At 34.3% G+C, this 27,434-nt stretch overlaps 1 protein-coding gene across 1 annotated transcript in view; it reads right to left on the bottom strand.

Annotated features, from left to right (window-relative positions):
• Csmd3 (CUB and Sushi multiple domains 3) overlaps positions 1-27,434 on the bottom strand; it is a 942,208-nt gene that overhangs the window by 807,082 nt on the left and 107,692 nt on the right. The window contains 1 exon segment of the mRNA XM_076912208.1: positions 26,361-26,555. Within this exon segment, the coding sequence (XP_076768323.1) occupies positions 26,361-26,555 (195 nt within the window).

Consider the following 27,434-nt stretch of genomic DNA (forward strand, 5'->3'; position numbering starts at 1 on the left):
AAAATACATTTGTTCCTGAAATATGTAGTGTAATATTTAGTTCTGATCTATTCAATATGTATGTGAATATATTTAGAGTTTTCAATTGTCCAAATAATTGGGAAACACATAAATAATAAAATAACAACTGTGGAATAGAGAATGATAAAAACCTTTTCAGCTACTGTGGTTGTCTAAAGTGAGCTTCTAATTATGCTCATTGTAGAATGGAGAGCTTGATTTAGAGTGAAGGTTATGACAGTCAGTCACTTTTTCGACATTTTCCAAACATAGGTACTTTAAAATGGGCAGAAAGCCAACTTTGAACATATTGAGCTTCTCTGACCAAATGGAGCTTGAATTAAAAGTAAAAACAAATCTAGGAAAAGTTAATTAATTTATTAACATTAAAACTTCAATATATATGTGAATAATCTTTGTATTCAGATTTCTTGGTGTGTCACACAGAAATGAGTATGTCAGTGAATTGTACAAAATTGCAATATTTCTACAGAAGCTATGATCATATGAAAAAAATGGTGACATCTCTGCCTAACAGTGAAGATATTTAAATTGTAAAATGTTTTGTGAGCAGACAGTTTTCTTTCTTTCACCTGTAATATATTTTATGTTTGATTATGTCCTTTTCTTTCTGTACTAGCTTGTTATAGCAATACAATATAGAACAGTAAGGACTCTATTGGCTTTGACTTATAACTATATACCCTGTGTCCAGAGTGCAAAAAAAAACAAGAGAATAAATTGGCTGAAGTTATTATGGAGTCATTTCTATGTTTTAATTATTGTTTTTATTTTTAACATTATAACATACTGGCATCATTTCTTTCCTTCCACCAAACTTTCCCATATACCATTTGTGGCTATCTTTTGAATTTCTGACCTCATTTTCATTAATTCCCCACATATATGCATATTTACCCTAAATACATAAGTACAACCTTCTCAGTGCATAAATGCTACTTTTGTGTGTATTTTCAGGGCTGACCATCTTGTACTAGATAACAAATTGGAGTGCTTGTAATTCGGGGAAGGATATTTTTATACTCAGAATTTCTTAGTTGCCTGTAGCTTCCTTTACTCTCCTGCATTCAATCTACCAAATTCCAAAAATCAGTTGCTATGTTCTGCAAGACATTAAAGGATATGACAGCTTTTGTCATACATACATAGAAATAAAGAATGGCCTCACATTCATTAGTGTTCTATTACAATTGAAAGTACATGACATGGGAAAATAAAACACATGTGCACTGTCAGTAAGAACATGAAATTACATGATTCATCCAAGGAGGAAATTGTTCAAAATATAAAAACAGCAGAGGACTGGGTTTGCAGAAAGCATGGTTCCTCAGCTACGGCACAGGCGCTGTTAAGGAATCCGTTCGGTCTTGCTGTGCCCAATAGGCAATGTGTACTATTAGATCTGATCCGATGGTGAAGTACAGGTGAGGTTTAGCACTTTGATTAATCAAATCCTTTGTTTTTGACCTGGAAGACTCCTGTGCTTTTTAATCCTCTATTACACAGTGGTAAGCTCACTTCAGAGCTTCTTTGGAGGGCAAAAATCACATGTATTTTGGTAGTGGCCTACTTTTTATTCTTTTTGATTACTATAAAGCTGTATGGAAATTGGGCAAATCTCTAGAGTATATTCTTTCACCTACCCAGTGACCAGTGCAAAACCCTATATTTTAGAACATCATTATGCATTGTTAATGCTTAAAGGTCCCAAAATTCTTAAAAATTATATTATATTAATGATATAATATTACATAAGATAATATATAATAATATATTATATATTATATTAATGTATCTAAAATTGTAGAGTTGAAGAATAGAATATTTCCCTTCATAACAATTATATATTTGCATTCAGAATTTCAAAAATAGATACTGAAAATGCAGAGGTATTTAAATTTTCAGAACCTGACATGTATAGTATGAGCACAGCTCTCTGAATGTACAACTTCTCCATGCTGAATCTAAATCTGATTTGGTGACAGCTATAAAAATGGCTACCTCATACAGAAAAGTAAAGAAATCAAATTGATGCTGTTCTCTGAAAAGTTGTATTGATAAATAAAACATTGTTGTGAATGTAAAGCTTCTGGTTCTTGTAATATTCTCAGGAAAATGAGAATCTTTAAAATGTATTTACAATTCACCTTTTGTAATGAATATATTAAAATCATTTTCACCTATGGAAGTGTATGAAAAGAAAAGAGTGGAAGTTCATACAGTAAAAATTTATTTATAAACACCTAACACAGAATACAAAATATTACTCTAATCACTAGATATACTGAAAATACAATTAAATTAGTTGAGTATGCACAGAACTTATATGTGGTTAGCATTTTTTGAAAAGACTAGCTAAATAAAAAATAGAAAGTAAAATATACATTTTAGATACAAGCAGAAAGAAAGGCTGGGACCTCCTCATCACATATTGATTCCCCCATGAATGTAAGAGCTGGCGCTCAGTGCTAAAACATTTATAAAATTGTGGATAACTTGATCACAAAAGAATATTCAGAGATTGTTTCTACCTTTTGCATTTTATTTGAAAGCAAAAAAACCATAATAAAGTAGAATAGAATTTTAAAACTTGAATGAGCCATGTTAAAAAGCCTGTCATTTTAAAATTCAAGTTACGTAGTTCTATTCTTGGAGCAAATAGAAAGAGATAGTTAGATTTTCTTTCATTCTTTCAAAAGTCACTGGACCTGTTTCTGAGTATAAAAACAAACCCACACTTAATGTTATTTATAATGTCTACTTTGGGAATAGCATGTGAAATATTATACTTTGAAAAAATGAAGGATCAGGATATATTCTGAAATATATGTGTGTATACATATATATATGAATATAATTATATCTTGCATATGAACATACATACATACTATATGTAGAACTTTAAATGATTGTATGGGAAAACAAACAACGATATTGAAATAATTCTAATAAAACAGAATAATATGTTTTGTTTTGTTTTTTTGCTTTTATAACATTTAGGGGAAGATAAAAGGTGAAGTTTCTTTTTTTTAAGTGGTTATGCCAAATGTTCTTTAAATGTTGAGAAGGCTTTCTCCAGACTTTTCCCATATTGACATCTTTATAATCTCTTAGCCTGTATGGCAATATCAATATTTTTTTTTTGGTTGCTGATACAAATATAATTAGCAGCAATATTAGTAATATCACAGTAGACATCCACTCCAGTAAACATAAAGATCAGCAATATAATGTTTTATAATATTGTGAGCCTCTTGAAGGAATGCTGGACTTATACTTTTCTGCTCATTTTGAGATAAATGTTATATCTTTGGGGCCAAAATAATTCGAATGTTAAAGTTTGTTGTACTTTGTGATGAAAAATATAGTCACCAGTTGTTTTGTAGTGTTTTATTTATCCTATGTTTATTTCTTTATTTTATCTATAACTATGTTTATTGCCTATATATTAAAAAAAAGTTGGAGAAAAACAGTCAGGACATGGAGGCCTTAGAGGTTTTCAGGACTTTGGGTGAGTTTACTCTACTTATTTGGCAGCACTGGATAAAGTGAACATGACACAAAAACTCTATTTTAAAATCTACTTTGATGATACTTGGTTATTTGCTAGTTTCATATGATTTTGTATCTTCTATCAGTTTTACATATTAGTTCAGCAGTAACTTTTGTTTCTTAATATTTCTTATACAATTTTTGCTAACCTATATAATTTTTTCACAAATATGCATATATTTCTATTATATTACCAATATTGAATTGTCTGGAAAGATATAAATAACATAAATTTTATTAAGATAAATCAGAGACTAGTCTTATCCCCTGCTATTCAGGAGAACACCTATGACAGCCTCCTCTGGCCTTTGTTCCCATCTCCTGTGGATCCCACAGCATAACCCCTTCTACACTCCTCTGACCCCTGCTCTTGCTTTGTGCCAGCCCTCAATCCTACCAGACACTCCCTTTTAACCCAAAGGCCAACTACCAATGCAACAAATAGGTAGATGGCCATACCACATTCCTCTTTTTGCCCTCTCTCCCCGCTATTTCCAATACTGAGAAGTCTCATTCTCAGTTCTGTAGCAGAACATATTCTGTGGTCTAATTTCCTCTCTGACCCAATCCAAAATGGATCACAAAGATCTCCCACAACATCTCCCCTCAACTCATCTCATTATCTCAGCATCTAAGACAAGTAGATGTACCCTGGAAACACATCAGTTGAGCACGTGAAGAAAAAAAAAAAAGGCCATAGAAACGTTTCTACCAGATAGCATATAGCTACTATACTCTCCCAAAGTCTAGGGAGAAAGTAAAAATGAAGAAACAAAACACTCGCTGAACTGAGACAGAACAAGATAATATCACCTACACTTATAATCAACCCAAACCCAGAAGAATCTTCTAGTATAAGGACACAATCACTAACAATCAGGATAATGAGTCATTACTGGAGCTCAGATACCCTACCACAGCAGGCACTGATATTCCAACATAGCTGAAGCCTGTTTCCCCCAAATAAAGCATTCTGCATGAAGATGATAGAGGGCCTTAAAAAGAAAATGAATAAATCCCTCAGTGAAACCCAGGAAAACACAAACAGTGAAAGGAGGTGTGCAGGCTTGAATATGATTGGGCCAGGGAATGGTACTATTAAAAAATGTGGCCTTGTTGGAGTAGGTATGGCCTTGTTGGAGGAAGTGTGTCATTGTAGGTGTGAGCTTTAAGACTTTCATCTTAGCTCCTTGAATGCCAGTATTTTCCTGTTTGACTTCAGAACAAGATGCGAAACTCTTAGTTTTTCCTACATCATACCTGAATGGGAGCTGCCATGCTCCTGCCTTGATGATAATGGACTGATGCTCTGAACCTGTAAGCTATTCCAAATTTAATGTTGTTTTCATAAGAATTCCCTTGGTCGTGGTATCTGTTCATAGAAATAAAACTCTAAGTTAAGAAATAAATAAAACTATTCAAAACTGAAGATAGAAGTAGAATTAATTTTAAAAAGACACACAGAGTGAAGAAATTTTGGAAGTGAAAAATTTGGGATGTCAAACTGGAATTATATGGACAAGCTTCACTAACAGAGCATAGGAAATGGAAGAAGGAATATCAGACTTTAAGGATATGATTAAAAACATGGTTACAGTAGTCAAAGAAAATGTTAAACGTAGAAAAGTCCTGAAAGAAAATGTCTGAAATATGGGAGAGAATGAAAAGTTCAAACAAATCTAAGAATAATAGGAATAGGGAAAGAAAAGACCCAATTTAAATATCCAAGAATTATTTATACTGAAGGAGCATGATGGCTGCCAGAATGATGGGTGAGACATGTTGATGCCAGGACAAAGAATGATGCTGACCTGTGAGCTTGCTGAGTGCCCTGACAATAAATGGTGACTGGGAAGCTGTATTGGACATATGTTCCTGACTCACCTTTATTTACCTATACCAGTGATGGGACAAGCTGCCTTGCCTCAAGTTTTAGACCTTGTGGAACAGAGAATCAAAAAGAGAGTTTATAATGACTCTTGTATTTTTTTTTTAAATGTGACCAGTTATTTGGACTCAATCATGGACTGGTCTAGAAATTAACCTAATATTGGAAATAACAGTCTTCATTTGGAAGGCAGGTTCTGGACATTTTCAGAGACATATTTAGAAGTTAACTGCAGTTCTCTATGATGTTATGTTAGCAAGAGATAAAGTTGGGACAGGATCTGGATTTCAAACAAGTGTTAGGACATGTTAAGGCTCTTTTAATTGTCAAGTTAAAAATACATTCGTTTCTTCTACAGTATTTATTGTACGTTGCATTGATCATACACTTTCTAATTGTGTTAGTGTGTTGAAATCTGGCATGTCAGTTATGGAAGTTTATCAACCAGCTTTTGTTTTATTACCCTGAGTATCACAAAACCTTGGTCTTCTGAAAAAAGCTGGCAAGTACTGGAAGAGGTGAGTTAGACTGTAAGCAGAAACAAGAGGGTAGCAGGCTTGATTACCTCTGGTATAACAGCTTTAATAATATTAATTTCTAGCACTACTACTTCTGAAATTGCTTTGACACAGAAGTTAAGACAGCTACTTTTGTTAATCATTTAGCAAAATATGTTACTAGTGCGTTGAAGATACAAGAGGATTTAGATAGGCATTTGGAAGAAGATGCTCTTTATCCTATTCAAATTATCGGAAGGAGGTTCAGAGTTTGAGTAATGAGATATCTCCAGTGTCATGCCAAATACCATTGGATTTGTGTTACTTTTAAAATTTACAGTGGTAGTCATTATAATTAGGAAAATGTTTAAAGACACTTGCAGTGTATTTGGCATAATTCTAACACCTCTCTGGATGTTTTAACTTTGCATAGTGAGCTTTGAATTTAAAGAATGCTGCTCTGCTGAGCATTGATGCAGCAGATACTGCTGATAAAATTACCCATGGCCTGAGGTCAGTATTTCTATTTTGCTCAAGCTTCAACAATGGCATATATAGCTTGATCATGCTAGCTTTTTTTTTTTGTCCTGGGAAGACTTTTATTCCTGACTATTGTGTTAAGACTTGTATTTAACAACATCAATATTTTGGCAGCCAAAGTACATGGCTTGAAACTGAAAATTGATCCCCAGACACAGTTATTAATTTAACAAGCTGGCAAGCCAATGATGGGTAATTTCTGCAGAGAGCCTTACCAAACTAAGACAGAGGTTTGATAATGCATATTCCACGACAGGTAAGGAAAGCATTCTTGTCTGAGCAACCTAAGACAGGCTCAGTCTTGTTTAATCTGACATGGGCCAAGGACAAGGAAATGGCTGCTTGGCAGGAATATGACATTGGCCAAGGATAAGGAAATGGGCTTCAGGCAGGAATCTGACATTAGGTTAGAACAAAGAAGTAATTTAAGGTAGAAATCTAAATCTTAGGCTAGAATTAAGAAGTAATTTCAGGCAGGAATCTAAATATTAGGCTAGAACAAAGAAGTAATTTCATGCAGGAATCTAAATCTTAGGCTAGAACAAGGAATTAGGCTTCAGACATGAAAATGAAATTGGGCTAGGACAGGGAAGTATGCTCAGATATTTGGTGATTCTGATAAGTAAGCCATTAGAAACAGTAATCATGAGAGAGAGAGTATTCACAAAACTTTATTACCTTGCTTATTCTTTGACTATTTATGTTTAATATCTTTCTTGTTCCTTGAATATTTGCATCTATTGTATTTCTAGTTCCTCAGTAGGAACTAGAACTGATCTTAATACTAACAAATAATTGAAATGGCAAAATAGCAAAAAGGAGGTGGGGGATGAGATAGGGATTTTCTAGGGAGGTGAGAAGGGAAAAGGAAATGGTATCTGAAATGTAACTAAATAAAATATCCAATAAAAAATCATAGAAAAAAATTCTTAACCTAAACAAAAAGATGACTGTAAAGGTGCAAGAAGCATATATAACACCATATAAAATGGACCAGAAATGAAAGTCCACTAGCCACATAATAATCAAAACACTAAATATACAGAACAAAGAAAAAATATTAAAAGCTGCAGGAAGAAAATATAAAGTAATATAAAAAGACAGACCTATTAGAATCACCCCTGACTTCTCGGTGGAGACTCTACAAGGCAGAAGGACATGTACAGATGTGCTGCAGATTCTAAGTGACCACAGATGGCAGCCCAGACTACCATACTTATCAAAATATTCCATCAGCACAGATGGGAAATGTAAGATATTCTCTGATAAAGCCAAATTTAAAGAACATCTATAGAAAGTACAAAAAGTGCTAGAAGCAAAACTGCTAAGTAGGTTAATGACACTCATGAAGAAAAAATAGAAAATAAGTAATTCTAGACCAGAAATTTAAAAAAAAAAAAAAAAAAAAAGGAAAGAAAACTGCATACAACACCACAATCATTGACAACAGCAAGGAAAATAAACACAACAAAGTTACAGAAATCAGCAAGTATGGTTAAGTAATTTCTCTCAATAACAATGGCCCCAATTCCTCAATAGAAAGGCAGACTAACGTAAGAAATGCAAAATCAGAACCCTTTGTTTGGCTGCATAATAGATAAACATTTTAACATCAAAGATAGACATCACCTCAGGGTTAAGACTTGGAAAAATATATCCCAGGCAAATGGGCCTAAAAACAACTGGCACAGTTTTTTTTTTAAATTTTATTCTGTATTCTATTTACATTTCAGATTTCATCACCTTACCCCACTTCCCCCACCACCCAGAAACCTCCTAACCCATTCCCCCTTTTCATGCTTCTATGAGGCTGTGTCTCCACCTACCCCCCACCCCCACTAACCCCTCCTCACCCTCACATTCCCCCCCCACACCCATGTTCGTCCTTCATGGGACCAAGAATCTTCTCTCCCACCTATGCCTGACAAGACCATCTTCCCCTACATATACAGCTGGAGTCATGGGTCCCTCTCTATGTGCTCCCAGGCTGGTGGTTTAGACCCTGGGGAGCTCTGGTTGATTGGTATTGTTGCTCTCCTCATGGGGTCACAAACCCTTTCTGCTCCTTCAGTCTTCTCTCTAACTTCTCCATTGGGATACCCTTGATCATATCAGTGATTAGCTGTGAGCATCGTCCTCAGAATGGGTCAGTCTCTGGCAGACCTCTAAGGAGACAGCTATATCATGTTCTTGTCAGCATGCACTTCCAGCCATCCACATCAGTGTCTAGCTTAGGTGACTGTACATGGGATGAATACCCAGGTGGAATGGTCACCAAATGGCCCTTCCTTCAGTTTCTGTCCCACGTTTTGTTTCCATATTTGCTTCCTTGAGTATTTCTGTTACTCCTTCTAAGAAGGACTGAAGCATCCCCACTTGGTCTTCCTTCTTCATGAGCTTCATGTGGTCTGTGAGTTGAGTCTTCACTATTCCAAGCTTTCAGGCTAACATCCGCTTATCAGTGAGTAAATACCATGTGTGTTCTTTTGTGATTGGGTTAACTCACTCAGGATGATAATTTCTAGTTCCATTTACCTAAGAATTTTTTGAATTCATTATTTTTAATAGCTGAGTAATACTCCATTGTGTAAATATACCACATTTTTTGTATCCACTCTTCTGTTGAAGGACATCTGGATTCTTTCCAGCTTCTGGCTATTATAAATAAGGCTGCTATGAAGTTAGTGAAGCATATGTCCTTGTTATATGTTGGAGCATCTCCTGGGTATATGCCCAGAAGTGGTATAGCTTGATCCTCAGGTAATGCTATGTCTAGTTTTCTGAGGAACTGCCAGACTGATTTTCAGAGTAGTTGTATCAGCTTACAATCCCACCAACAATGGAGGAGTGTTCCTCTCTCTCCGCATCCTTGCCAGCATCTACTATCACCTGAGTTTTTGATCTTAGCCATTCTGACTGGTGTGAGGTGGTATCTCAGGATTGTTTTGATTTGCATTTCCCTAATTATTAAGGATGTTGAGCATTTCTTAAGGTCACAGTCATTTTAAATATCTTAAGAGATAGGCTTCAAGCCAAAACTAATCAGAGGAGATAAGCAAGGACAATAAATTCTCATCAAGGAACAAAATCTACCAACATGACATTTCAGTTCTTGACTTCTATACCCTAAACACCAGAAAACCCTTATATATAAAAGAAATACTGCAACAGCTTAAATCACATATTGATTCTGACAAACTGATAGTCCAAGACTTCTATATCCATTCTCAGCAATATATCAACAAAGCAAAAAATAGAGAAAGAGATGTTAGATCTAATAGATGTTATAAACCAAATGGACTTTTACAAAACATTTCACCCAAGCACAAAAAAATATACCCTCTTCTCTGCACCTCATTTTAACTTTCTTCATAATTAACCATATAATCTAAGGAAAAGCAACTATCAGATCCAAGAAAATTGAAATAACATTTTGCATGCCAGCAGACATCTACAGATTAAAGGGGGATGTCAATGACAGAAACAACAGAGGCCTTACAATCTCATGGAAACTGAAGAAGTGTGTGCTGAATGAAAAATTGGTCAAATCAAATAAATAAATCAGTGACTTTTTAGAATTCAATGAAAGTAAACACAGATCATACCCAAACTCGTGGGACATGATAAAAATGGTTCTAAGATGCAAATTCTTGGTTCTAAGTGGCAACATACAAAAACTGGAGAGATCCTATACCTTTTTGTAGGCTCTCAATAGTACACCTAATTAATCTTTTTGTACAAACTTAATTGTACACCTAAAATCTCTAGAACAAAAAGAAGAAAAACAGCCAAGAAGAATAAATGGCAAGAAATAATCTAACTTGGGTCAAAATCAGTAAAATAGAAACAAAGAAAACAATTGAAAGGATCAGTGAAACCAATAGTCTGTTTATTCTTTAGTGAGAAAATCAATAAAAAGCAAAGCCTTATCCAAATTAACTAAAAGGCATAGAAAGAATTTTCAAATTAACAAAATTACAAATACAATTGTGACATAATGAGTCAGAGAGGAAATCCAGATAATTGTAAGTATGTAATTTAAAAGCATGTTCTCCATCAAACTAGAAAACTAAAAAAAACTAAAAGAAGTTGATAATTTTCTCAATAGATATCTCTTAACAAAATTAAATCAAATTACATAAGCATTTTAAGTATACCTATAAACCCCAATGAAAAAGAAGCAGAGAAACAGTCGTTAAATGTGTTGCAACAGAAAAAACAAAACAAAACAAAACAAGCCCAGAGCCAGATGGTTTTAATGCAGATATCTACAAGATTTTGATGAAAGCATGATAGCCAACACTCCTCAAATTATTCTGAAAAATAGAAACAGAGGGAACACTGCCCAATTCATTCTTTTAGAACAAGGTACCCTGATACCCAAACCTCACAAAGATCCAACCAAGCAAAAATAAAAACTATAGAGCAACTTCACTTATGAACATAGATGCAAAAATACTCACTAACATATATTCAAACAAAATTCAAGAAAATAATAACATTATTCATCATGAACAAGTAAGCTTCATCTCAGAGAAGGACAGATGGTTCAATATACAAAAATCAGTAAATATAATTTATAAAAAACACTAAAAGAAATAATAACATAATTATCTCATTTGATGCATGAAAGGCTTTTTGACAAAGTTCAACATCCTTCATAGTAAATGTCCTCAAGGGACATACTTAAATATTCTAAAGGCAGATTATAGTAAATGCAATGTCAGCACCAACCTAAATGAAGCAAAAATCAAAGCAATTCCACTAAAGTCAGGAAAAAGACAATATTCACTCTGTTCATATTTATTTCATATAGTACTTAAAGTTTAAGTTAGAGCAATAAGGCAACTGAAGTAGGTGAAGGGGATATAAATTGTAGAGGATGAAGTAAACACATCCAAATAGATCCATATCTATGAAATGCATAAAATACAATGGCAAATGGAGAAAAAAAACCTCTACATAAACCCAGGTTCACATAACCTGATAGAAGAGAAATGGTATATTCTTGAATTCCTTGACACAGTAGACTCCCTGAACAGATTGCCATTGGCACAGGCATTAGATATATAATTAATAAGTAGTATTCATGAAACTGAGATGCTTTTGTATATCAAGGGACACTGCCATATGGACAAAGTAGCAGCCTACAGATTGGGAAAAGATTTTTTTTATCAACTCCACATCTAATAGATGGCTAATATCCAATATAAAGAGTTCAAGAGACTTGACTTCCAAAAACCAAACCAACCAATTTAAAAAATGGAAAACAGATCTAAACAGGGAATTCTCAATACAGGAATCTCAAATGGATAAGAAACACTTAAAGAAATGTTCAACATCCTTAGTCATCAGGGAAATCCAAACCAAATCTACTTTGAGATTCTATCTTACACCTGTCAGAATGATCAATAATAAAAGTGACAGCTCATCATGGCAAGGATGTGGAGCAAGAGAAACATTACTCCATTGCTGATCAGAGGGCAAAATTGTGCAGCCCCTAAGTAGAAACTGATCTACCTCAGGATCCAGATATATCAATCTTGGGCATATAGCCAAGGAAAGCTTCATTATGCTAAAGGGACTCTTGCTCAGCCAGAAATTTTCTGGCTATCCTTAATAGCCAGAAACTGGAAAAAAACTAGATATCTCTGAGGTGATGAATGGATAAGGAAAATGTAGTACATTGGCTGAGACCTCTGAGCAGATCAAACTCTTCTTGTTCACACATCTTGCTTGAATTCTGGAAATCATGTCTGACAAACCAGATATGTCTCAGACTGAGAAATTAATGGACAAGGATTTTGCAGAGGGAAAACTGGGAAAGGGGATAACATTTGAAATATAAATAAATAAAGTAACTAATACACAAAGAGGAACTAGAAAAATCAAACAATAAAGGAGTTAAATTTTTAAAAAGAAAAAATATGTCAAAATTGAAGAAGACAGAAATGCAAGAGAAAAAATTGCGTTCAAAATGAGAAAAGCAAGTTGGCAGATCATAGGGAGGCTAGAGCTGCCAATATGCACTATACATTCTACAAACATTCCATTCTTATTTTACTTCTTTTGTAGAGCACAAAAAGGTTGATGAAATTAAAAAAAAAAAAATAAGTCAGAATTACTGACCAGGAAGACCTGTCCTTCTGCCTCTCCTGCCTCTCCTGCCTCTCCTGCCTCTCCTGCCTCTCCTGCCTCTCCTGCCTCTCCTGCCTCTCCTGCCTCTCCTGCCTCTCCTGCCTCTCCTGCCTCTCCTGCCTCTCCTGCCTCTCCTGCCTCTCCTGCCTCTCCTGCCTCTCCTGCCTCTCCTGCCTACCCTGCTTCTCCCGCTCATCTACGAGTGTCTTCTATCAGGGAGGGAAAAGAACTTGCATCTACTGTTTCCAAATCATGAGCGAGGTAAAACCCATTCTACCCATATCGTATCACCAAAGAAAGGTTACAGTGACATGGTGTTGGTCTATAGAGTCCCATGGAAAAATCACAAACTACCAGAGTGCTACCAAGACATTGGATAGCTTTCCACAAACTGACTATAAGCGCTCATTGCAAAACAATACACACACAACTCATTAAAAGTAGGGAAAATAGAGCTAGTGCCTGTATTGAATTTTCATCCCCATGTTTAATACTCTGTGAAAAAGTAAGTTACTCTTCAGGGTATCAGAAGAGAAAAATAAACAGCAATCCAACCACATAAATTTGATCTACAGTGTGCCTTACCTGCAAAATATACTAGGGCAATGGTGGCAAAACTTATGGGAAACTTGTGGCAGAAACTTACCACAAGTTACTCCAACCAGTGTTTGATTTACATATAAGGACTCTTCGAATCTGGATTGCACAGAGATCTAGGGTAAAATGTAACATTACTGGTCTAAAAGAAAAAAACAATAAAATGACTACTAATGATATTTTGCATATACTAAAGTGACTTATATAGACATTATCAGAAATGTTTTCTTCTGCAGCAGATGAGAAACCCACAGCCAGAAAATATGACAAGATGGAAACCTTGAAATTTACAGCTCTAAACAAGACATCTCTAGGAAATACCTTCCCTCGGAGCCGTACTAAGTCTTACTAAGCCAGATTCAATAATCATCATTGATTGGGCTGGTATGGTGGAAGATGTAGTAATTGAGAGTATGTACTGGAAAAAATTACCAGAAATCAGAAATTTGGGGATGTTCTAGGCTATTTTAAAGATGTTACAGAGAAGGGCTTCAGTTTAATTAAAACAGCAGGTTTTAATTAAAAATATTTTGTAAAACTGGCAAGTATTTTAATGTCCACTAACTATAGATTTATCATCTGTGAAGAAGATAATCATTGTACTAAGTGATTGTGTTTAATTAATGTAAGCAGAGGTGTTGTTACATTTTTAGAATTCTGGTCAGACTGTGGACTTCATAAATATTATTGTTCAGGCATTGCTTGTCTAATGTAAGGTTTTCCCAGTTAGTCTCTACTAATTATAAAGTTTTGGTTTTGTGTTCTTATAGAGGGGACACAACTTCTTTCCCTGGTGATCTTTCCTTCATGATAGGCACATGAGCATGAAGAAGTCACTTCATTATCAATAGTACCTGATTACTACTTCACAAGAGTTCAAACATATGTACTGACTAATATAGAGGTAGAGAACGAATTGCAAACTCTTTAGTATGGGGTTTCATACTGTTCAAAAAGAAATCATACAAATAATAACATGAAAGTTGTCAGTGAGATGTCTTTGTTCCTAAAGCTCAATAAACTTATATGGCCTTATACACATAATGTGACCTTACTTCTTGGCCCTCAAAAGTGCTTCAAATGCTCTCTCTGAAATGGGTAAATATTGTGAAACTGATTGATAAAGAGAGAAAAAAGCAAATACTGTTATTATAAATATGTGGTTTAAATGAAGCAGAGAAACAGGACAACTTAAAGATGTGGTTTAATGTAAAATTTCTATGTATAATTGTGTAACCTGTTACCTGTTATTTGAATAGAATATTTAGACACTTCCACAAGGTGAGATTAAATAAAACTGAAGTAAGTAAGTTTCATCACGAGTCATCATAAAGCGATCATAGAACTGGAAACTAAAGTCCTTTTTTTTTTTTTTTTCCAATTCAATCTTTATTTTATTTTTTTTTTACACTCCAGATTTTATCTCCTTCCAGGTCTATCCTCTGACTGTTCCATATCCTGTACCTCCTCCTCCTGTCTCCATAAGGATGTCTATATTCCCCCGGCCCCCAACCCACTCCTTGGGGCCTACAGTATCTTGAGAGTTAGGTGCATCTTCTTTGACTGAACCCCAACCCTGCAGTCCTCTGTTGTACATGTGTTGAGGGTCTCATAACAGCTGGTGTATGCTGCCTGGTTGGTGGTTCAGTATCTGAGAGATCTCGGGGGTCCAGGTTAACTGACACTGCTGGTCCTCCTACAGGGTTGCCCTCCTCCTCAGTTTCTTCCAGCATTTCCCTAATTCAACCACTGGGCACAGAAGCTTCTCTCCTTTGGATGACTCTTTCAGCTGTTGGTTGGGTTTTTTGGAGGGTAGTCATGATAGGCCCTTTTAGTTAGCACTCCATAGCCTCAGTAATAGTGTCAAGCCTTGGGACCTCCCCTTGAGCTGGATTCCATTTTTGGCCTGTCTCTGTACGTCATTTTCTCAGGCTTTTTTCCATTTTTGTCACTGTAGTACTTTCAGACATGAAGAATCAACAAGACAGATAAATCCCTAGCTAGACTAAATAAAGGGTCCAGAGACGGTATCCAAAATAACAAAATCAGAAATGAAAAGGCATAACAACAGAAATGCTGAAAATTAAAAAAAAACATTAGATCCTACTAGAAAAGCCGATACTCCAGAGTCATAGTGACCTGACCCCTGAAACTTCACCCAGTTGATACCCTGTTTTGAAAGATATCTGTATTTCCCCTGAACACCTATGCTCCTGTGTCATCCCCTTCCCCACATCTTGCATTTTTGTGTTTATAACCCCCATGTTAAAAAGTAAAAATTATGATTTGATAAAGAAAAAAAACACACAGTGTACCCCTGGTTCTGCTGACTTAGCTCCTGACAATCTATTTTCTTGTTCTCAGAAATACTTTGAATTATAAAACATTATTGTGGTTTTTGTTAGTGTGCTGGGTAGAATGATTTTTATTGATCTCATTTTAAACTTTAAAGTTTGTAGTGAGCTAAAATATCCTTTAACATAATTATAGGTCATATTTATTTTCATATTGTAACATGCTAGTTGATCTGTTGAACATTTTTAAAAACTGGATTCTTTTTTGAGAATTTCATATATGAACACTGTATTTGCATAATTTTCCCCTTTCTCGCCTTCCTCCCACTTTTCCCAACTCCCCATACTTTTTAAATACATCTTATTATTTAATTATTGTTTATATATGTATATGTGTATAAGTATATATGTTTATACAAATATTGATAAATAAAGTGTCTTGAAAATAAAAAGAAAGAAAAGCCTATACTCAACAAAACTGGAAAATCAAGATGAAATGGGTAGTTTTTTAGACAGATATCACATGCCAAAGTCATATTAAAAGGAAGTAAACTTTCTAAACAGGCCCATATCCCCTAAGGAAATAGAAGAAGTCACTCAAAAGCTACCCCACTCCCAAAAGCCCAGGGTCAGAAGGCTTTAATGCAGAATTCTACCAGATCTTCAAAGAAGACCTAATAGCAATATTCCTCAAACTATTCCATAAAATAGAAACAGAAGAAACACTTCTAATTCGTTCTATGAAACTACAATTATTCAATAACTAAACCACAGGAGGAAACAAACAAAAGAACTTGAGACCAATCTGCTTATGAATATCCATGCAAAAATACTCAGTAAAATTCTTGCAAACCGAATACAGGAATACATGAAAACTATCATTTACCACAATCAAATAGACTTCATCTCAGGAATGCAAGGTTGGTTCAATATATGAAAACCCATTACTGTAATTCACTATATAAACAAACTCAAGGAAAAAAAACACATGATCATTTCTTTAGATGCTGAAAAAGCATTTGACAAAATATAACATCTCTTCATGATAAAAATATTGGAGAGATCAGGAATTCAAGCCCATATCTAAACATAATAAAAGCAATTTACTGAAAACCAACAGCCAATATTAAATTAAATGGACACATACTTTATTCCCATTAAAATTGGGAATAAGACAAAGATGTCCACTCTCCCCATATCTATTCAACATCATACTCAGAGTTCTAGCTAGAGATATAAGATACCAAAAAAAAGAATCTAGGGAATACAAATTTGCAAAGAAGTAAAGGTACCACTATTTCTAAATGATATGATAATATACATAAGCAACCCGAAAAATTCTACCAGAGAACTTTGACAGCTGATGACTTCAGCAACATGGCTGGTTATAAAATTAGCTCAAATAAATCAGTAGCCTTCCTTTATACAAATGATAAGCTGGTAGAGAAAGAAATTAGGGAAACAACCCCCTTCACAATAGCCACAAATAATATAAAATATTTCAAGGTAACTCTAACCAAACAAGTGAAAGATCTGTATGAAAATAATTTTAAGTATCTCAAGAAAGAGATCAAAGGAGAGCTCAGAAAATGGAAAGATCTCCCATTCTCATGGAATGGCAGAATTAACATAGAAAAATGACCATCCTACCACAGGCAATTTACAGATTCAGTGTAATCCCCATCAAAATCCCAAAACAATTTTTCAAAAATATGGAAATAGGAAACTAGATTTTTGAATTCAAATCCTGGCTATTCTTTTGCAAGATGACACCTTGCAAACTTTAAAATTTTCTTGTGCTCTACTTATTGCATCAGTTAGTGCCCCTTGTGCTATTTATTGCAATAACATGAGAACAAAGATTAAATATATTATTATATATAAAATGTTTCACAATCTCTATGCCCCATAGTTAAAATGCTTGCTACTCAGGCTAGAGCAATATAATTCCAGAATTACTTCCTGTTTGTAATTATGTTCTAAATATGGCTAGCATTGTTAATGGCCTTTTGCTAATGTCTGTTAATGAAATGTTAGAAAGTTTAGGTATGTAAAACTATTTAGAAACATTCACTTTAGACAGAATTATAAGAAATATAATCACACAAAAAATTCAGAAAGGTTGAATTACAATATGCAAACACTAACATATGTGTAAATGAAAAGCTACAAATTAAAGGTAAGTATAACTTAAATGTTAATTATGTAAGAATAATATAATAGAATTAAGTAAATAACTTTATGCCTTTAATTTACAATAATGGACTTTCTCTTCAAATTTAGAAATATTTTAAAGTTAATTTATTTTAAATTTATTAAAATTTTTTGAATAATAAGATATAAAAAATAGGAACACATTACTGCAGATGCATTATCTTTTTGGTTGTAATTTTAGATGATTAATTTGCAGGCCAGATTCCAGACATAAAAGCTAACAAAACATTTATTTTAAATGTAGAAAAATAGGACAAAGATAAATTTGGACATCTGGTTTGTAGAGCATTTGACTTGGCTCATGTCATTAGGCACGTGTGTTTTGATTTATATTGGTCTCTAAATATAGTCCTTAATCATTTTCTCAGTGTCAAGATTTATTTGTGTACCATTAAGAAGTTATAGTACTACCTTGAAAGTTCATTCCCTAAGCTTATATTACTGTTATGATAGATAAACATTATGAAATAATGCTCGCATTTAGTATGAGACATTGTAATCAAATTATGTTTTTTTATTTTTATTTTATATTTTATTTACATTTCAGATGCCATCTCCTTTACCCTTCCCCTCCATAGAAACCCCTATCCCATGCCCCCTTTTCCTTTTGGCTTTTATACAATTTTTTAAAAATGTTAACCAAAGGCTTTATAAGTTTGGTAATACTCAATCAGAAGTGTAACCCAATACCCAACCTAGATATATAAACTATCTTTGACTGGTAGAGACACATGAACATGTTCCTCCATGCCCCCCTCTCTTTCTCTCTCTCATCACCTAGCTTCTCCTCTCCTTCATCTTCTCCTCTCCTTACTCCATCTCTTCCTCTCAGTACTCCTTCCCCCTTAGCTCCTCCTACATATCAGCCTTCCTGTTAAAATAAAACCTTTCTCTCAAAGTACAATTAGAGTATTATTATTCCTAATTGTACCACAAGGCAGGAATTGCCTCTTTCCATCTACAGACAAATTACTGTCCAGAAAAGGACACACTTGCAGAATAGTCGACTGATGATGATGTAAATGACCTTTGAGATTTATAAAATTTTCCTTGTGAACTTACATCCTTGAAACCTTACTGGCAGTATTTGAAGTGATAGTAGATACTTCTATTAAATTTTTGTGCTCTTAGCTTGGCTCATGTAATATATGTACATGCTCTCTTCATTAATAGTGCTTCCAAATATTTATGCATTCCAGAGCACAATAAACATAAAGAGTTAAGAGCAATTATGGAGAATAAAAGACACATCATAGGTAGATGGGGGGAATGGACTAGACATAGGGGTTAGGAATGGAAATAGGAGGGATCAGGTTGGGGGAGGACAAAGGGAGTTAATACTAAGAGACACTATTGGAATGGGATGAGCTAGAAACCTAAAGCCATGGAAACCTCTATGAATCTATAAGAACTAGCTTAGTTAAGACTCCTAGCAATGAAGGATATAGATCCTGAACTGGTCATTTTCTATAACCAAGCAGGACCACCAATGGAGTAACTGAGACATCAACCCAGCCACAAAACCTTCAACCTACAAGATATCCTTCCTATAAGACGTATAGGGTAAAGATGGAGCTGAAATTGAGGGAGGTGCCAACCAATGAGAGGTTCAGCTTAAGCCCCATGCCATGTGACAGTGAGCCCACCTCTGACATTGTTAATGATATTCTGGTATACTTGCACACAGAAGTCTAGCTTAACCATCATCAGAAAGACATCATACAGCAACTAATAAAAACCAATGCACAGAACCACAGGCAAACATTACCGCTTAAGGAATCCTGTGTAAGAGGGTGAGGATGGATTTTAGGGACCAAAGGTATCAAGGATGCCACAAGAAAACTTACAGACTCACCTAAGCTAGCCCCATAGAGGCCCAGAGAAACTGAACCGCCTACCAGGGAGTACCTACTGGATTGAACTAGGCTCCTTATACATATATTATGCAGTTTGGTCTTCTTGTGGGACTCATAAGAGTAGAAGCAGGGGCTGTCTCTCATTCTATTGCCTGCCTTTGGAACACTTTCCCCCTACTGGGGTAGCTTCAATAGGAAAAGAAGCACTTAGTCTTATTGTAACTTGGTATGCAGGGGGCTGTTAATACCTATGAGAGTCTTTCTCTTTTTTGAAGAAAAAGAGAGGAATAGAAGGTGACTGGAGGTGAGAGGAGCTGAAAGGACTGAAAGAAGAGAGAAAGGAAACTGTGGTTGAGATATACAATAAATTGATTAAGTAGGATAAAAAGAGCAATTGTGGGGCAGAAAATGTTAAATGCTGTAGAGTATAGGAAAAAGAGAACAAGGTAGGGGAAAATGCAAAGAGGGGTAACTAACACCAACCACCTTTGAAAATTTATATAGAAACCTACTATTAAAGCTTCCTAATATATGCACCTATGTGTGTGTATATATGTGTACATATACATATATAGTATATATTTGTACATGTATATATGTATATATGTGATGTATATGATATATATGTAGATACATCACACACACACACACACACACACACACACACACAAGTGCATGAGCATGTGTGTTGATTATAGCACAGCTTAGCCTCTAATTTCTGTGAACAGTTCTGCTAGAAGTCCCAGAATTCTGGCTGACAAGAGAAAGTTGTAAGGTCAAAAACTCCTTCCTTAATTTTTTTATTGATTATTTTACTTAATTTCATTTCAAATGTTATCCCCCTTCCCAGTTTCTCCTCTGCAAACCCCCTATCCCATGCCCTCTCACCATGCTGCCGTGAGTATCCTCCCCACCCAACCACTCCTGCCTCACTGTCCTAGCATTCCCCTACACTGGGTCCTCAAGCCTCCACAGGACCAAGGGTATCCTCTCCCATTGACTTCTTTTATCTTTGAAGTATAGCATTTGTGCATTGTACTAATTGACTGTATCCCAACTTCTTAGGAATATCATACATTTTCAAACAGGGTGCCATCTATGACATCAAAACCCTTTTTTAAATTAAATTGAATTTTACCTACTACAAATTTTAAAGCACAAAGTTACAATGAAGACAAACTACTGTTCCTGAGTACCTCCCAAAAGAATATAGTTTTATATTTCAAATATCAATTTTTCTTTGAGTTTAAGTGTTATAAACTAAACTACAATGTAATTATTTTGGTGCTTATCTCAATAAAGCATTATTGTGTATCTTTCATGCTAAATAACTTTAATTCAAGTTTCATCATATCTATTAAGTCAATCTTATGTTTTTAATATTACATGTCAACACACACATATTTGTGTGTATACATACACACACACACACACACACACACACACATATATATATATATATATATATATATATATATATATATTTGCATATTATATTTTGGGTAAATGGAATTTTTATTTTTGAATGCTTTAGGGGAGGGCTTTTCTGAAATTAGCCATCAAGTCATATAAATACAGTAAATCAGATCATGTGAGATAAATTAGAACTTCTAGAGGAGGATGTTTGCTCTAATTTCCTACTATTTATACTTATTCAACTATCAACTTTCATGAAAAATTTCAATTCTGTATTTGGCCTTACATTTTCATCTAAGGTTACTTAAAATTTCTGTCAAGAAAGTAATATGTTCAACAAAGCAATCTGCTGTTGTTTCTCTATTAGTTAGTTATTTTCTTATCATATTTGGGGGTGAAACATATTCCTATATCTAGGTAAATAATGGAGAAAATTTCCACTCACAATTATTAGTTTAGCTACTTGAAATGTATTTCACTTTGTCCATGTAATGTCTTCCCTACAAGTCTTTGGAGTGTTTGTGAAGTCAAATATTCAATGACAACCACATTACACCAATTTTCTGGATCACAACTGCATTACTACTGTCACATCTGTTCCAAAAGGATGCCATCAGACAAAAAGAATCTCCATCGTTGTTTCGTGTGCTCACATCCTTTACCTCATCACTCCTTTCTCTGAACTTTTATATAAAATCTTAGCTTTTAGAGTTTAGACATAAAAATGGCACAATAATTTTAAAATTTTTTTAGTTAATCCAAATTTTAATAATTCCCAATACAAGTGGTAGTTATTATATGATGTATGTCATTCATTATATTTTAGTACATTGACTCCTCTAATATATTTTTAAATATGAAAAAGGGGAAAGTTTCAGGTGAAACACTACAGTTCACAAATGTCTTTGGTAGTAATTTTTGGAGTATATGTATCTAAATGCTTCTCTGAATCTAGATTCCCATTACAAATTTGAGAACTTTCAATCTAGGATTCTACATTCATTCTCCATAGGTTCAAACTGCTCTTAGTTTGTACAACATGTTGGGAGCTCTAGGTTGAGAAGGGCTCTCGGGCTAAATAAAATCTCAGTGAGAATAGGTTTCACAGAAGTGTCTGTCAAAGGAAGGGGTTACAGAAATTTTAAGTGCGCCAGGTATGAGGACAAGCATTAAGTTTCTTTAGGCTTTTGCTTAGCAAGAACTTAGCTCCCTTTTTCAAATACTAGCAGATGTTGCTGATAAAAATGGATCCTACTTTTCAACATAAAAACACTTGCTCTATGCCCTCAAGGTTGATATGACATTTGTTTCTTTCTTAATTAAACTACCATAGCTAGGAAGCAGCAAAGAGCTTTATGAAGCAAAGGTTTCATCAAGGAAAGACTCTGTGTAAACACCCTGGGAAGCAATAGGGAGATCATTACAGGATTATCAGCCCCCTGCACAGTTATAAATTAAGGAATCAGTATGCTTTCAATGACAAGAGCAGAAGACAGAGGCATGGATTAAACTATACTCTGTATTCCCCTTTGAACAGGATCACAATGAAATACTCTGAAAACACATTAGTTCTTCATTCTTTAAATTTTAATATAAAAGTTGGTTGGTGGGAGATAAAGTTGAGCATGCAAAATTAGATCATGTGCTCTATGAAGTATGACAGACTCAGTGCTTAGCCAGTGAATATTAGTAACACATGAGAACTACGTTTAAGGCTAGAAAGGAAAATTTGTACTTTCTACATGAATTATTACCTCACTTAAAATATGCTTGCTCTATATAGTTAATATTTTTAGTAATCCTCTGTCAAGCTGGCTCTTAAATTTCTGTCCCCAGATGAACTTCCATCCCCTGAACTGGGAGACACTAATGCTTTCCTCATAAAGGTGCCCAACTTTCCTACAGATCCTACCATTAAATCAATTATCACACATTATTGTAATTGCTCGATTACATTACAGTCTGCCCCATTGGACCACAAGCGCTTAAAGGCAAGAGTTGTTTCTTAATCAATCTTTGGTTCCTTGGCATATAAAATGCTGCTTTTCACAGGGTAGGTTTTTAATGAATACATTTAAATGAGTAAATGCATTCATTAGTTTTAGGAGCTGTGAGAAGAAAAGGTGAGCTTGGCAGACTGAAGTTAAGCCGGCAACATTTACAAACACAGAGGGTGCCACTTTTTGATAAATTAGAACTTGCAGAGGTTATGCTGAAAGTCAAAGTAAATGTGCCTGCGGGGCCTTGTGAAGCAGGAGCAAAGGAGTAAGGTGCATACTCAGGCAAAAAAAAAATTAACCTTGGATTAGAAAGGAAATCTCAACAAAATCAAAGAAGTCTCTGGGATTAGACAAGGATAAAGATAGCCAGCCGATCCATCTTTTCATTTCTGGTTTCTAACTATATGTCCTTTCTTTTAAGGAGAAGATATGGTAAGAGTTGTAGAGTGGAATAATTGAGCTAGATGCACCTATTTTCATGGTTGCATTAAACTCCAACGTGACTGACGGTATAATTATTCTTGCTTACCTAACATGCAGAAGTCCTAGGATAGACCTGTGTGCCTCGTGAATACTTTTAACATGAAATCAGTTGTGACTTTGCTCTTTCTGCCTCTGTATCTTCACCACTCTATTACTAAAGCAGTAGTTTCCAAGTAGATAAACGAAGTATGTATGTCTCTCAAATGATCTAGTTAGTGTGTGAAACAATGCGTATTTAGACTAGAGATTATTTTTTAAATTCCAAACTCCATTATCTGAATTGAAATGAGTGAATTTCATTATTCATTTCATTGACATGAGTGAATCCTGCATTACAGATTAATATAAAATAATGTTGATGATGATGGACTGTAAACACTTGAAGTATCTCTTGTTTTTATTTCAGTCCCTTTTGCAAATCCTCCATTTTAAATGTTTATGAAATATTTTAGTGAATTAAATGTGTACCTTTTAAAAATATGTATACATATACATATATATCTTTATATATGACACACACACACAAATCACACAAATACACACACACACATATGACTTTGTTCTGCTTACTATGATATCGGTTATTCTCTCCTAGGTGTAATTTAATTATTTGAAGTTTCAGTGTATGGTAATTGGACTTTCAAATCTCATGCTTTTGTATAGTGAAAGAGAAAGCTTGGCTTTTCTATTAATACCCTTAAGTCCTGAGACATTTTTTCCACTGAAACTTTAATAGGTCTGGACATCTTTTGAACATATCTCAACTGAAATTTGTGTTAGACTATCTTTTCATACACATCTGTTTACAAAACATTCTAATGTCTTCCAACAGTGCTGAGGACAAAATTTGCTTATAGCCTTAGAAGAGACAGATAATGACTCCCTAGAGATCAAATTTTTAAATATATAGTGTTTAATTATATATTTTTCATTTAAAAGATACAATGCTTCTAAATTCTTTAGTGGTTTGCAGTGTTTGGCATAAAACTGACAATAGTAATTATAGAAATAGAAGGAAGAGCAGAGGCACAAAAGAGCAATACTGGGAAAATACCAACACAGAGACCAGCTTGGATAGAATAGAGATATCCCACATACAACGATAAACAGCATGTAGAGGCTGCTTGTTTAGCATTGATAGAAGGACAGCAGTTTTGTTTTTTAATTCGTCTCACTGACCAGAGGAAAAAATGAAGTCAAACTGTTCATGTGGCTTGCCTGAGACCTATCATATTCTGATTGACACAGCTGGCAAAAGGTGTTAACTATGTGTGGATGATGAACAAAGATATTTGGAAAGCAGATTGATGGTCATAACATGTCTATTTGGTAAAATTGTAGTAGTGTCTTTTCTGTTTGGGTCTATGAATTCCCTAAGATGGTCTTTTAAAAAGTTTTTCAATACCAATTGTGAGTTTTTCCTTTTGGCTCACCTCAAAATGTAATCAGAAAACTATTAGGAACACCCAAAATAATCATGCCACTATTGCGACAATCTATACATCTTGCCTAATTTGTATGTTGCTATGGTCTTATCCAAGTACTGAGAATAAGTGCTGTAGAGGATACAGCTCTGGATAGGACATTTGCATCATGTGCTCAATAGGAACAACATAGGAGAGCACAGGAAGAAGTTAACAGGAGGAATACTGTCGAAAGTTGTCTCCAGGGCAGGACATGGATATTCATCTTATGAGCTCATAGCAACTGAGGATAACTACAGAAAATTGGATCTGTTAATATTTATTAAGAAGTGCAAGATGATGTTACTAGGTCTCCCTTGTTATTGAGGATCTATTGGCAGTTAATGGTTAATGGAAGTTAATGGTGTGGAAGGGAGAGGGATCTTTTCTAGTTGTATAAGCTTCCCCCTTAACACAGGTAAGTTTCCCATATTCTAGTAAATAAGGTCCATTACCTAACTAAAAATAGTTAAGCATGTGGGTTTCACATATACATATAAAAGCCTAAGTGTATTGAATAGAATAAAAATACATGAATACATACATATAAAGTTGTAAAAATATATAAAATTAAGAAGTTATCTGTGGTTGATTTCATTAGTTATTATGCTTTTTGTCTACAATCATGTGCTTAAGGAAAAGTCTTTTACATGTGTAGTTGCACACTCTTACCTAATACTACTCAGTGAGGAATTAAAGAAACACAACTCAGTAGACTGTTGAGATATATCATAATAGGTATAAAAGCACAGACTGAACAATGTTGATCTCTTGAATTTCTGAGGGCAAGACTAGTGTATAGAGCTAATGTTTAAAACTTTCCAGATATTAAACTTTGAACCACTATTAATGCTAAATATAATTATATTTTTTCATGAAATAAGTAATTTTATAGCTTCAGTATTAAAATATAAACTACTTCTATCACAAAAAATGTGTGGTAAAATTGTGTGAGAAATTTTAAAAGACTCATAGAGATAGTCAACATTTCTCAATTAAAGCAAAATAATATGCATGACAGTTTATGTGAACAATCCTGAATTTTAAGCATCATAATCTCTACATGGTTTTCTTATAAGAATTAGAAAATATGTATGCATGTATTTTAACTACAAAAATGCTCATGAATAGAAATATCTTAGTCTACAAAAAATACTTTTGTCTTAAGTATTTATAATGTTTGTATATTTGTCATTCAGTACCTGATATAAATAGATGATATATGGTCAAGAAATCTAGAGTATAAATTGATAATAGGTAGGTTATAAATAGTTATGCTTTATATTCTCTTACATTTAACCAGTTTTCATTATATTCCACACTTTATAGGTAGATAGATAGATAGAGTAGATATGTAGACATAAGTATAGTATATGAATGTATTTGTTCACTTATTTTTACCTCTGCAGATGGGAACAGGAAAATCCCAGGAAGCTGTATTAACCGAATTTGCTATGCAGGTAAGTTGAGGATGGCCATCAAGAATATATCCAGTTACACAGCTGTAGCGAATCTTGTCCCCAACATCAAACCTTGTACCATACAGTACACCTTTGGGTGGAACTCCTGGATTGCCACAGGAGCTACTCTGTAACTCTGTAGTAAAGAAAGAATAAAAGAGAATTTAGTGTTATTTAAATATATTTAATGTTTTATTATTATAAAATTACATCAAAGTTTTATTATTATTTTCCTGTGGAGAAATGTCAGGCTGGAAATTTAGCATTTTTTCTAGTTCAGTACAGAAGATATTAATTTTGGTAATGTGACTAAATTTTACTGCATCAGAAATGGAATTAGTTTAACTAAAAGTTTTAGATGCCTTACAGAATTTAGTCTTCATGATAAGCTTCAAAATACCATAATATTTTACAGGGTTTTAAAACTGTGTTCAATTTAATTTATGTAGTTTCTTCAAAGTAACATTTTAATGACAGAATGATGTATTTTTCTACATATGCTAAATTTACATAGAAAACATGCACATATTGAGTAAGGATGTTTTTATTTAAATAATAAAATATACTAGTATAAAAAGAACATGTTTTTAATATAAGTGACTTGATTACAATTCAGCTAATTTCTTTTAATTTGGATATTTAATAATAAAAATAATAGTAACAAATGCATGGCCCTATGATATTTTACATGGGCTAATATAAAAAACTAAAGTATTAATTGCATAAATTTAGAAAAATATAATTTTATTCATAGTTGAAAATAGAGATTTAGATATATTATATCTGGGGATTCATCCCATGTGCACTCACCACAACACTCAGACACTGTTGTGGATGTCAGGATGTGCATGCTGGCTGAAAGGAGCCTGATATACCAGTTTCCTGTTAGGCTCTACCAGAATCTGACATACTCATAGCCGGATGCTTATAGCTGACTATTGAACTGATCACTGGGTCCCCAATAGAGGAGGTAGAGAGAAGACTTAAGGTGCTGAACTGATTTGCAGCCCCATGG

The sequence above is a fragment of the Arvicanthis niloticus genome, chromosome 13 (genome assembly GCF_011762505.2).
Source record: "Arvicanthis niloticus isolate mArvNil1 chromosome 13, mArvNil1.pat.X, whole genome shotgun sequence".
Lineage (NCBI taxonomy): Eukaryota > Metazoa > Chordata > Mammalia > Rodentia > Muridae > Arvicanthis > Arvicanthis niloticus.